This window comes from Prionailurus bengalensis, chromosome A2 (assembly GCF_016509475.1).
Source record: "Prionailurus bengalensis isolate Pbe53 chromosome A2, Fcat_Pben_1.1_paternal_pri, whole genome shotgun sequence".
Taxonomy (NCBI): Eukaryota; Metazoa; Chordata; class Mammalia; order Carnivora; family Felidae; genus Prionailurus; species Prionailurus bengalensis.
In genome coordinates this window covers 4,049,686-4,062,460 of record NC_057348.1, presented here as the reverse complement: position 1 = coordinate 4,062,460, position 12,775 = coordinate 4,049,686, and the positions used below count along the sequence as shown (strand labels likewise).

Sequence of the window (12,775 nt, the reverse complement as noted above, 5' to 3'; positions counted from 1 at the left end):
TAGAGTGGCTGCTCAGATATCTCTCCGCACCAAACTTCCTTTTTGGTGAAGTCTAGCTCAGTGGTTCTCAACCTCCAGTGCACAGAAAAATGAGTAGTCTAGACCGTGCTGGGTATATAAATCAGATCCAGGTGCTGTTAGTGGCACTGGGGACCCAGCAGTGAGCAAAACACACAAAAATCCCCGCCCCAGGGGAGTTTCTGTTTCCTCGAAAAGTCAAATATTATCAGGGATCAGATATCTGTCTCAAATATAAGAGTGGGAGAATTCTAGAAGATTAAACACTTTTGTACGTGAGCCTGTCTTTTATAATTTCCCGCCTACATCTTCTGGGCGTCCAAAGTAACATCCATGTTCTTTGCATGTGTCTCTCTATTCTTATTTGTTTCTGACAGCTCTTTATATATGAAGGATGCCACAAGAGAGATAGACTAGAATAACACAACTTACCAGCAGAGACCGTCATGAGCCCTCATTTGCCAGACCTCCTAGCGATGAAATGTTATTGGTGGGGGGGGGCCCAGAGGTCCAAGAAGTGGTAGCTATGGAGGGCACCCTGACCTGAGGCAAGGCCTTTCCTAGCTAAGGATCAATGTATCCATATTCTGAGATGGACTCAGCACTGTCAGGGTGTTTTCTAATGCATAGAATAGATCATGCCATTCCCTTGCTTGCAACCCTCCCATGGCTCCCCACTGCCCTTAGAAGAAAATCCAAACTCCGTCCCATGCCCTTCACAAAGCCATTCCTACCCCCACACCACATTCTCCCTTTGCCTCCCAGCTAGAGAGGCGCCTGAGCCCTCTCGTTAGCTCACTCCTGCCGCGTTCCAGGGGCTCTGCCCCTGCCTTCTGATGTGGTGCCGGGAACGTGATTTTTTTCCCTGGGGGGCAGGGGGGGACCTTAGCAAAAAAGCTGCCCCTTGGAACTCACTTTCTTGGTCGTAAAATGAAAAACCAAAGTGAGTACTATCACTGGTCCAGTGAGAGCCAACGCGCCCTTCAGGGGAGGGACAGTAGAGAACGCAGCCACAGAGCGCCCACGGCTGCCACTTGGTCTAGGGACACCAATGGAGCTCCGACTGCTTACGTGGAAACTCTCACTCCCCAGATCTTTTTTCAAAAGCATTATGCACACGCCCACCAGATTCAGCCTCTGGGCTTCCAGTGTGAGAGACCCCCGATCCAAGGGGATAAAACCAGGTAAGAAATCTCTTCCATATCACAAGAGCATCTGGGATTCCAGAATTCTGTGATGCCAGGTTCAGTGGCCATCGCTCTCCAATTCTGGAACGTTCAGGGGGATGTATTCTGCGGGTCTAGAACGCCAGGCATTCCAAGATTCTGGGAGTCCGCAATTTCAACGGTCCCACGACTCTGAGCTTCCCAGGTTCCGGAACTCAGGGATTCTCTGAGCTTGTCACTGTCCGCCTGGGTCTCCTATAATCACCCGTGACAGATAATATAGTGTCTTGAGACAGAAACCATGATCCCTTTAATCCGGCGGCCCAGGCAGAGGGCTACTGCCTACAGCCACCTGGCTTTCCTAACGGCTTAATGAGAAAGTCAGAATTAATTGGAACTGGCACCCAACACTCACAGGGCTCGGCGTGGCTGGCTTGGCCTCCGTATGCTCCCAGCGTCCCTGGGCCTCGCTCTGACCTGTTTGAGACACCAGCGGGTGCGATGGGAGAGCCTGAAGCTTAGCCTGACAAGGGAGGTGGCCGGGGCCGGGGTGCTAGTCGAGCCGGCCCGTCCACCTGCCCTAGAAAGAGGGCGCACCAGCCTGGGTGCTCGTTCTCCCATTTCTGCTCTGTGGGCCTTAGTTTCTCTCCTTTGACCTATGGGCTCGGCCTCACAGTTTGCTGCGGGCTACGCGTAAATGGCTCAGCGCTTGTGCGATAATCTGCCCTCGGGCCCATGGACAGAATACCAGAAGGGACATATGCCTGGTTTGTCATTTCAGTAGCTGTCACTAGAGAGATTATGCCATTTTGCACTGCGAACCCCAAGGCGTGAGCCTGCCCTTCTCCCAAAGCTGGGCCCAGCAACATGGTCAACGATCAAACTTCTTCATCTCTAGCAACTCGATAGATTTCGTTTTTTTTAAAAAGGGTATTTCGTGGTAGTTTTGTTTTACATTTCGTTTACTGTGAGTGAAAAGAAGCTCCGTTCATATGCTTAGAAGACATGCATATTTCCTTTCCAAAGACTGTCTTTTGCTGCTTTTTCTATTGGGTTGTTGGCCCTTACTTATTGATTTCTGGGAGCTTTTTACATATTAAGGAAATCAGCTTTTCATCTAGCATGTCTTGGAAAGGTTTTCCTAACTTTGTCTATTGATCTAGGATGTGTGATGTGTGTGTGCACACACGTGCACACGCAGGAATTTTATATTTGTATGCCATCAATTACTAATCTTTTAATTAAAGGCTTCAGGCTTAATGTCATGCTTCAACACACTGGGATTGTTATTATTTTGAACTCCCATGTTCTCTTCTAGTAGTCTTATAGCCTCTGTCTTTTTTTTTTTTTTTTTTTTTTTGCAGGGGGGAGGCACATTCAGGGGATGGGGACCCACCTGAAATTTATTTTGCTTTTAGCCGCTTTTAAAATCTGCATCTGAAATCCGATGACTGTGTAACACGCTGGGTAGCAAGTGCACAGTGGCGTGATTCATGAAGTTAGGTGGCCAGCGAGCACTTGGCTAGGGTTCTGGTTCTGCCATTTTCCACTGTGTATCCTCAGAGAAGTCACTCAGCCTCTCTGGGCCTCAGTTTACTCATCTGTAAAATGGGAGATGATCGCACCAGGTGACAATTAAGAGAAGTTTTTTTTTTCTTTCTTTCTTTTTAAATCCTATACCTGGAACCCCATCTGTCACTGAGCAGGTGACTTTTCTGTTTGCTATTTTTGTTTTCATCTGCTTTTCTTGGAGGAGTCAAATTGCACTTCTCTGTGACTACTCCCTCAGCATAGCCAATTAGTGAGCGACTATGCTTCGGGAATATTCTAAGTACTTCACCCCCAGCAATTTATCCTCATAGCAATTCCCACTGGATAGATGGGGACCTCCAGGACCAGGGAGGGTACGTTCCTTCCTCAGGAACTTCCAAGAGGCAGGGTCAGGATTGGAGCCCACACTCTGTCTTGTGCTGGCCTCAGCCTCTCTCCCTCCCTCCCTCCTCCTCCTCCCTCCCTTCCTCCTGCCCTCCCAGCCACTGCTGGAGCAGGACTTCCCAGGGAGCCCAGGGAAACTGGCTTCTAAGTACAGACTTAGAGTCATTGAGGTCAAGCCAGAATCCTGGATACCAGAACCGGTCAGTTCTGTCCTGGCAGGTATGACAGTGGGCAGGGGCAGGCAGCAATCGGGGAAGGCTTTTGGGAAGAGGGCGCTTGGATCAGTGTGACTGCAGAGGCCAGCTGGGCCTGAGAAAGGGATTGCAAGGTGGGGGGTGGGGGTGGGGGGGAGAGAACAAGCAAGGAATTGGGGGTAGGCGATCCCCTGCTCACAGCCTCTTGTGGCTGATACTGGCCGTAAGTCTTGACTCCCGTTTCTCCCCACTAGGCACACATTGAACTAATAGTTGGTGACCGTGGGCAGGTGCCTCCTTAGTGGGAGCGTTGAACTCCTACTCATATGCCAAAGCCCAAGCTCCAATGCCCACCCATCTGGGAAGCCATCCCCACCTCCTGGCCTTTCCCAGCCTGGGAGCTCCTACTTCTCAAGCCCTGAGTGCACAGGGCCGGGAGTGTCTGTGTCCTGCTCTGTGTCCCCACCTCCCCAACTGGGAGACCTCCGAGGGCAGGACCCTAGGTTGAGACTTCTCTGCTGCCCAGCACTGCCCAGACCAGCCCACACCCAGACTAGGTGCTTGTTGTATGTGTCTCGAAGGAAATAAGGGAATAAATGGGTAACAAGCGTAAACTCCAGTCACTTCCTCCCAATGCCCACAGCCTTCCAGGGGTCCCATCTCCCTGGGAGCAAAAGCCCAAGTCTTCCTCCCCTCACCCCTCGCCTGTCTTTTTAACCTCCCTCCCGCCCGCCCCCGCTCCAGCCAGAGGCCTCCTCCGCACTGGTCCTCCAGGACCGGTCGGGACCCTGCCCCGGGGCCTTTGCACTGGCCGCTCCCTCCTCCGCCCGCAGGAGGACCCTTCCCAGGGCCGGCGCGCCCCCCTCGTCCTTCACGGCTCGGTCCGGACGCCGCCTCCTCAGAGACGCCTCCCGTGACCCTCGCCTCGGTCTAAGATGGCCCGCCAGGCTCCCCTCTTGCTCCCTTCCCTCCCCTCGGGCCGACGCCTCGCGTGTGTCCAGACTCATCTGCGTGACGCGCTCCTTTCGGGGCGCCCTTGGCGCGCAGGTGTCGGGGGCGCGTCTCCGCCGGAGCGAGGGGGCGGCGGCGCGGGGCCCCGGCCGGGCGCCGCCGCCGCCGCCGCGTCCCGCCCTCCGGGGCCCCCGCCCGCTCGCCGGGCGTGCCTGGACGGGCGCGCGGGCGCGGGCGCGGGGGCGGGCGGGCGGCCGGGCCGGGGCCGGAGCGCCGGGCGGGCGGGCGGGCGCCATGGAGGGGCTGCGGCGGGGCCTGTCGCGCTGGAAGCGCTACCACATCAAGGTGCACCTGGCGGACGAGGCGCTGCTGCTGCCGCTCACGGTGCGGCCGCGGGACACGCTCAGCGACCTGCGCGCGCAGCTCGTGGGCCAGGGCGTGTGCTCCTGGAAGCGCACCTTCTACTACAACGCGCGGCGGCTGGACGACCACCAGACGGTGCGCGACGTGCGCCTGCAGGACGGCTCCGTGCTGCTGCTCGTCAGCGACCCCAGGTGGCGGGGCGGGGGTCCCGGGGCGGGGGGCTGGGCGGGGGGACCGGGGGCGGGGGTCCCGGGTGGGGCGCGGGGCGGGGCTGCAAGGAGGCGGGAGGGCCGCGGGCTGGGGTCCCCGGGGGGGGGGGGGGGCGGGGGCGGGGAGCGGGGGCTGGGGTCCCCGGGCCGGGAGGCGGGCGCAGGGCCTCTCCAGGGCCTGAGCGCCGGCTACTGTGGGGAGCAGCTGCCAGGAGGCGGGAGGCCGGCCCGCAGGGGCCTGGCCCCCCTTCGCGATGCCTCTTCTCTGGCTCTGCCCCCTCTCTCTGACCTGCCCCGTCTTCCTTGCCGTCCCTCCGCCCCAGTCTCCTTCCTCTCTGAGTGGCGCTGGCCCTGTGTGTTTCACTTCCGGTCACTCTTCCGGTCTCCGTCCCTCTGTCCGTGGCCGTCTCTGCTGCTTGTGCCTGCGTGACCCTCTTGTCTCTCTGCGTCTCTCTGCCTTCCCTGCCATCCCCCACAGCCCTGCCCACACGCTTCTTGCCAGCACTCTGACCCGGCCATCTGAGTTTTCCAAAGGGGTGTCTCTGCCCAAGGAGGGGTCTGCGCGGAAGGGCATCTGGGACAGGCACGCACGTGGAGAGGCCTGGGGCGGCTCCGGGAGATGGTGAAGGCTGCCGTGTGGCAAGAGGGACAAGGAGGTGGTAGACGCGGGCAGGGGTTGGTCCCAGGGCGGAGGCCGGCTTGGAAGTGTGGGCAGGGGATGGACTGAAGCCAGATGTGCAACCGTGGTTTACGGAGGTCACACTTGCCAGGTTTGGCCCTTGAGGTTTGATCTGCAAGCCTGGGGTGATGCTTTGAGAGCGGCAGCCTCAGAAGCCGGTCCTGGAGGCTCCAGGTTGCGGGGACAGCCGCCTTCCCCAGGTCCTCTGGAAGGAGGGTCTGGGGGGGGGGGGTGTGATTCGAGAGTGGAGGGATGGGGGCTGTCAGTTTACATGTTTATTTTATGTATTTTGAGGGGGGTGGTGAGCGGCAGAGGGAGAGGGAGGGAGAGAATCTCTGGGCGGATAGCGTGGAGCCCAACGCAGGGTTTGAACTCATGAGCCGTGAGATCGCGACCTGAGCCAAAATCAAGAGTCAGAGGGTTAACTGACTGGGCCATCCAGGTGCCCCGAGGATCGTTTTTATTTTATGTTATGTTATGTTATGTTATGTTATGTTATGTTATGTTATGTTATGTTATGTTATGTCATGTCATTTTATTTTATGTCATTTTATGTCATTTTATGTCATTTTTTAAATTTTTTAAGTGTATTTATTTTTGAGACAGAGAGAGAGAAAGTGCAGGTGGGGGAGGGGCAGAGAGCGAGGGAAAGAGAGAATCCCAAGCAGGCTCCACACTCTCAGTGCAGAGCTCCGTGTGGGGCTCAAACCCACGAACTGTGAGACCATGACCTGAGCTGAAGTCTGGTGGTTAACCAACAGGGCCACCCAGGTGCCCCCCACTGTGGGTTGTCATTTTAAACAGCGTTGTAGGGACAGCTTCACTGAGGAGGTGACAGTTTGAGTAAAGTCTGGATGGAGGTGAGGGAGGGAATCAAGTGGATATGCAGGCAAAGAAAAGTTTGGGCAGAGGGCACAGTTCGTGCAAAGGCCCTGGGGCAGGACCAGGCTTGGTGTGTTGGAGGAACAGCGAGGAGGCCTGTGTGACTGGAGCAGAGTGAGCGAGGGGGAGAGAGGGAGGTGGGGTGGCCATGGAGGAGTGGAGGCAGATCATGGAAGACCTTGGGGGACCTCATGGAGGACTTGGGTTTTTACCGTGAGGGAGATGGGAACCCTGGAGGGCGGTGGGCAGAGGAAAGGAGGCTCTACTCAGGCGCCCTCTGGTGTCCACTGCAGGGAGGACAGACTGGGGGGGGGGGGGTTGAGGGCAGAAACCTGGGGACCAGGGCAGAGGTCCAGGTAAGCGGTGGTGGAGACTGAACTACGAGAGAGCCAACTCACTGTTTTTCCGACACTCTAGGCAGGGTCCTGCCTCCGGGCCTTTGCACTGGCTGTTCCATCCGCCTGGAATGCTTTCCACCTGCCCTCCTCCCTTACTCAGCGCTTTCAGGCCTTAGTTCGGGTATCGTCACAGTTCAGTCTTCCCTGATGACCCGGTTTAAAATTGCATCCCGCTGACAGGGCCCACCCCCCACCCCTGCTCTGTCTCTCTCCCTAGCACTTATCGGCAGCTGACGTCTTTATGTTTCATCAGTTTTTTCACTTCATCTCCTCCCCCAGGCTGTAAACTCGATGAACACTCTATTGTCCCTCCTGCTCTCTGCTGTGTTCCCAGTTCAGTGCCCGGCACATAGTAGGTCCTCAATAAATATTTGTTCAGGGGCTGCTTAGCACATCTTCCCGGAGCCCTGGCAGTGCCTGGAAGTGGGGGGGAGGGAGGTGAGTCCTGGGTGGGTGCTTGAAGACGCGTTGGCGGGACGTTGAGCAGATCACGGCCGTGAGTGCCAAGGTGAGGGCTGCATTTGGCCTGCCACATGTGTCTTTCTGTCCCCGTCTTTCAGGTAGTTGGCGGAGGTGGAGGCATGACCAAGGGGACTGGAGGTGACACTGAGGGAGCAGGCTGGGGCAGGAGCCCCGACTTCACTCTGGGTAAGTCTCCAGTACTTTTTTTAAAAAGATTGATTTACTTTTTTATTTATTTAAGTTTGCTTATTTATGTTGAGAGAGACAGCACGAGGGGCAGAGAAAGAGGGAGAGAGAGAATCCCAAGCAGGCTCCACGCTGTCAGCACGGAGCCGGACGCGGGGCTCGAACTCACAAAACCGTGAGATCGTGACCTGAGCCAAACCAAGAGTCAGCCGCTTAACTGACCGAGCCGCCCAGGCGTCCAAAAGATTTTTTTTTTCCTTAAGTAACCTCTACACCCCATGTGGGACTCAAACTCACAACTCTGAGATTAAGAGTCGCTGTACCGACTAAGCCGGCCAGATGCCTCTGTCCCTAGTACAGAAAGGACACTGTAGAGTGTAGAGACCACAGATGTGGAAACTGAGGCCCAGAGACAAGGGACTCACTTCTGTTGACTATCACCCCACGGCACACCCTCATGATTTTTGCCCCCTGGGTAAGGACGTGGGCCTTACTCTCTCACTTACCGGTAGACCAACATCTGTTGCCCCTAGCTAGCAGGAATGATGTTGCCCCGACTGGCTGTGTGACCTCGGGCAAAGCACTCCACGGCTGGGCTTCTTAGGAGGCAAGAGTGGGGTCTGGTCGAGAGGGTCGGTTGAATTGCACTTTGCCTGCAATTCCTGAGACGGTCACCAGGGGGCTCCAAACAGCCAGGCTCCTGCCATCCCTGTGTCCCCGCCTCCCGGTAGGCACCGGGGCCAGCAGGAAGAAGGAGATGGCTACATGCATCACCCGCCAAGTCGAGGATGTTAGGGAAAGGGAAGAAGGAAAACTGGCCAGACAGCTGGTGTTTCACCTTTCCACGGGCCTGGATTGAAATTGTTCTGTTCCCTCTGTGCTGCTGTTGCAAGTTCCGGGCTCCTGGGGGCATGCGGTGACATCCCGGCCTGACCAGCTGATGCCTGCTGCCCCAGACACACCTGATCACACCCAGGGGGAGGCCCAGTCCCTGACGCCCACCTGGGATGTTGCTACTCCAGCCCAGGCAGCAGGGAGGAGCCTGTGTGACCCCGAGGCCATGGCTCCCCCCTGGGGGCCTCCAGTGTGCGGGGCCTCCAGTGTGCAGTCTGCAGTGGGACCCCCGGTGCCATCTTGGAAGGCTCCCGTGTGCAGCCAGAGGGTATGATCCGAAGAGACGCACAGAGGGGAGAGGCGAGGCGCGCGAGGACGTCATCCCTTCACCTTGGACGTTCTCTGCGCCACACCTTTGCCCAAGCTGTGCCCCCTGCCTGAAGCACCTTTCATGCTCCTCTCGGCCACTCCAGCTCACCTGACATTGCAGCCTCCTCCGGGACGTCTTCTTGGATTCCCTTCTCACCAGTCAGCGAGCACTTTGTCCTCCTTGGGGCCCACCCCAAGCCCCCTGTACTGCGAACAGCCTTTGCGTGGGGGCCCGAGGGTGCAGCCAGTTATTGGCGAAATCTCAAATGGCTACAGGTGGAGACTGGGGGGACCCCAGCCCTCTCACCCCCGCAATGGTGCCCACTCCCTCGGCGGTGTCCTCCTTCCCCTGAATCCCACTGCCTTGTCCCTTACACGGGGTCTCCCCGTTGGGTGTGAAGGGGTCTGGTTGAATGGGTGGGGTTGGGGGGTGCCGGGCCGCGTAGAGCCATGAGGCACAGGCGGTGATCACGGGGGCATTCCAGGCGACGTGGTGTGGGAACTCTGGGGACAGGACCCTCTGGGTAGAAGGCTGGGCCCCAGCTGGACAGGAAGGGAGGGGGCTCTTGGGGACCACCCAGCTCCACTCCTCGGCCCCCACTGCGTGCCCCAGTCGGTGCCCCATCCTCGGCCGGCCTCGACTTACTGGAGACGGACCACCGCGTGGTGGCGCCTGGGATTATGGCCCGTTTTACAGATGGGGTGTCCGAGGTCATCCTTCTCGGGGCGGCTGCCCCAGCAGCCCCTGAACGGAGGGGTCCCAGCCCAGGCGGAGGTCCCTGATGGAGGAAGGGGAGGGTTTCCTGCTTCTTGACTGAAGGTGGGGGCGGCGGCGGCGGCCGGGGGGGGGGGGGGGTGGTGGAGGGAGCGTTTCAGGCCGTTTTGACATTTAACAAACACTATGCAAATCACATGCAAATCACCACCCATTTCTTAAGCCTCGACAGCTCAGGCGTGTTCTGAGATAGTAATGCTGGACCTGGCCGTGGCCGGTCGCCTGGGGGAGGGGTTCAAAGCCTCTCCCTTCCCCCTTCCCCCCTTCCTCCCCTCCAGTCTCCCGCCTCTCCCCCTCCTTCCCTTTCTTCCTGTCACCACTTTTCTTCCTTCGTCACTTGGGTTGTTGGATGCCTCCCAGTCCTGAGGCGAACGCAAAGAGCGACAGAAGCAGCTCCCCGCGTTCCCGTTTTCCAGATGGGGAAGCGGAGCTGCAGGGAGGCACAAGCCTGGCCTGAGGTCCCAGAGCCACATGCAGAAAGCGGTGCCCCCACCGCATGTCGTCACGGACTAAAATGGACAGAGCCTGTGACCCAGGAAGGAGAGGGGACAGTGGCTGGAGCCGGCAGGACTCTGAGGAGGCTCCAGGCCTGGCAAGGCTGGCACAGCTCCGTGAAATCACCCTACGGTGTGTTTTGCCCTTGAGTGGCCACCGCGACCTTGGATCTGGAGAAACCTGACACCGCCTGATTCCACCCCTCGGGCCCTCCTTTCTCCTGCTACTCCATCAGCATGGCCTTTGAATTCCGCCCCCCCTCCGACTGGCATGCCCTGCCTTCTCTGTTTGGCAAACTCCTAGTCATCCTGCAAAGCCCAGCTACAACGCCCCCTTGTTCGTGCGGTCATTTCTGATCCTCCACGAAGAGTCTCCGTTTCCCTCTGGGCTTCTGTTACCCTAGGTCTCTCTCTGGTCCAGCCCTGACCCCTTGAGGCCTGTAGGGTCACTGCCCACTCGGGCGCAGTTCTGGCACCTGCCTGGGAATGACACGGCTCCAGACCTTTGCATGTGCACACTCTGTGCCCAGAATGCCCTTTCTGGTCTGTTCCACCTGGCACGCTCCTACACTCTCAAGGTCCTCGCACGAATGCCCCACCGCTGTGTGCGCTCTGCCGTGCTCCCAGTCGGCCTCCGGGTCCTGCAGCCTCCAATCCCACTGGGATGGGCTTCGTGCGTGGAACTAGGGGGTGTCTCCCTCCTCCCAGCCTGACAGATCCTGCCTGGGGCCCCGGGATCACATCAGCAGGTTGGGACCGGGCAGAGAAGGCCCCTCTTGGCGTGTGTATGAATAAAAGATCACGTGAAAACAAGGTCAAGTTCAAGTCCCCTAACTTGGTCTTGGGGCTTCTGCCCGGGAGTGCCTGTCTCGGCCTCCCCTCCAGGACCGTGCAAGCTCTGCCCTCCCCAGGAACACCCTTTCCCTCGACTCCTATTCTGGCTGGCCCCAACCAGGTCTCCCGGGTCACCCCTCTCTGGGCTGTGAAAAGAAGGGAGGCCTGGTCCCTCCCCCCACCCCCGCCCGGGGGCCTCTCAGGCTCCCGGCTCCCACCCCAGGAGCAAGTCTGGGCGGCAAGGAGTTTCGAGTGAGACTTGGCAGCCACCGCCTCCCGCGGGGGCCCAGCGCGTCCCGGGGCGGGGCCACCTCCCCGCCCTGGCTGCCCGCTTGGTTTGTGCTCCCAGAGTTCCAGGCCGGGAAGGGGGTTCCGGGGCGGCAAGTAAATCCAGGCGGTTCCCAGAGGAGGCATCAGTCGCCCAGCCAGAAGCTGCCGGCGCGCAGACTCCCGGAGCTGGTTCTCGGCCCCACTCCCTCCGCGACGCCCAGCCAGGTCTTGGCATTCGCTGAGTCTGTTCCTTTGTTCACTGGGCACGTACTGAGCGTACTCCGTGTGCCTGGCCCCGTGCTGGCTGCTAGAGAGACCAAGACAGACCCTGCTCCAGCTGCCACAGACGGCGGGACAAGTTGTTCACTGCACAAAAGCACCCAGCTGAGGGGTGAGAGGGCCCCAGGAAGGGGATACTTTTTTACAATTCACACAATGTCTCCTATTCAGGTGAGTGGTGGTCCTGATACACATGCACACTTTCCATCCATCCATCCATCCGTCTCTGTGTCTCATTTCACTGCTTTTTTCTCTTTTTTTCTTTCTCTTTTCTTTTCTTTTTCCCCCTTTTTTCCTTTTTCTCTTTTCTCTTTTTTTCCCCCCCCACTGTGTCTCTTTATCTCTGCCTCCCTCCAAGATCTGTATCTGGGTCTCTCCGTTCGTCTCTATCTTTGTCTCTCTGCCTCTCTTTCTCCCCACATCTCTGGCTGCTTATCTCTCTCTGTCTCTCACACCCCCTATCAGAAAGGAACCTCTCTCATGCCCTGAGCATGACCTCGGGGGCGTTTTCCAAAGCTGCTGGGCTGGTGAATCGCAGTCACTGACTGAACACCTCCGATCGTCAGCACACTGGGGACGGCGTGGTGGCCCAAACACCACCTGTTGGCTCTCATGAGACGGCAGGGCCAGCAGAAGACCCACGAAGCTACGGGGAGGAGTCCGCTCCTGGGATCCCAGAACCCCCCACCTCTGGGCTAAGCCCACAGTCCTCCACCGAAACACCTTGGGGATCCTTGTGCTTCTCCGGGCCTGTTTCCCCCACCTGCCCGGGGAAGGAGTGCCTGGGCCAGGAGCTGCTCGCATGGTATAGGCTGTTTGTTGGCAGAGAAATCCTGACTCACCCCCACCCCCAACTGGGTTTGAAAGAATCCAACAAGGGGGAAACAGTTGTAAGAAGAAACAAAACAATAGCAGACTCAGCTGCCCAGCCTACCATCTGACTCACCTGGCGTGGAAGCAGCCTTACTGCCAGCCCCCAAGAATTTGAGAGAAACTTGCCTGTCCCTTCCCCTGATGGCCCCTGGTACCCACTGCAGGCTGCTGGCCTCACCCTGAGGGCTCCAGGCCTGGCTCTACAGGGCTCCCGACTTGGCACTGACCTCACCCCTGTGCTCTGACCTCCAGACCCACTCAGCCTCTTGCTGTTGCTGGGTCCCACAGGGGAGAAACTCTTCCTAGCCACAGGGCCTTTGCATGTGCTGTTCCTGTGTACACAGCCCCCTCTCACCGCCTTTCATCTTCCGACTTGCAGGCTCAATGTCACTTCCTTGAGGAGGCCCTAAACAAGTCACGTCCCCCCAGTTTCGCATTGTCACACCATCCTGTTTCTTTCCTTTGTCGCATTAATTATTTACATTATTACTTATGCAGTATGTATTTTTCCCACGAGCCTGTGACACTGCAAAGGCTGGGATGGGGTCTCATCTGGTCACTGCTGGATCGCACAGCATTTAGTAAGGGAGTGGGGAGCCGGGAA

General features: G+C 58.0%; 1 protein-coding gene across 2 annotated transcripts; it reads left to right on the top strand.

Annotated features, from left to right (window-relative positions):
* Positions 1-4,532: 4,532 nt before the first annotated feature.
* LOC122486756 (ubiquitin domain-containing protein TINCR) lies at positions 4,533-10,728 on the top strand. Of its 2 annotated transcripts, XM_043586304.1 has the most exons (4): positions 4,533-4,818; positions 7,075-7,147; positions 7,356-7,443; positions 8,337-10,728. In XM_043586304.1, the coding sequence occupies exons 1-2, from the start codon at positions 4,559-4,561 to the stop codon at positions 7,079-7,081; spliced, it is 267 nt and encodes an 88-aa protein (XP_043442239.1). In that variant the 5' UTR covers positions 4,533-4,558; the 3' UTR covers positions 7,082-7,147; positions 7,356-7,443; positions 8,337-10,728. The 2 variants fall into 2 exon arrangements, with proteins under 2 accessions (XP_043442239.1, XP_043442240.1); XM_043586305.1 differs by lacking the exon at positions 7,075-7,147.
* The last annotated feature ends 2,047 nt before the right edge of the window (positions 10,729-12,775 follow it).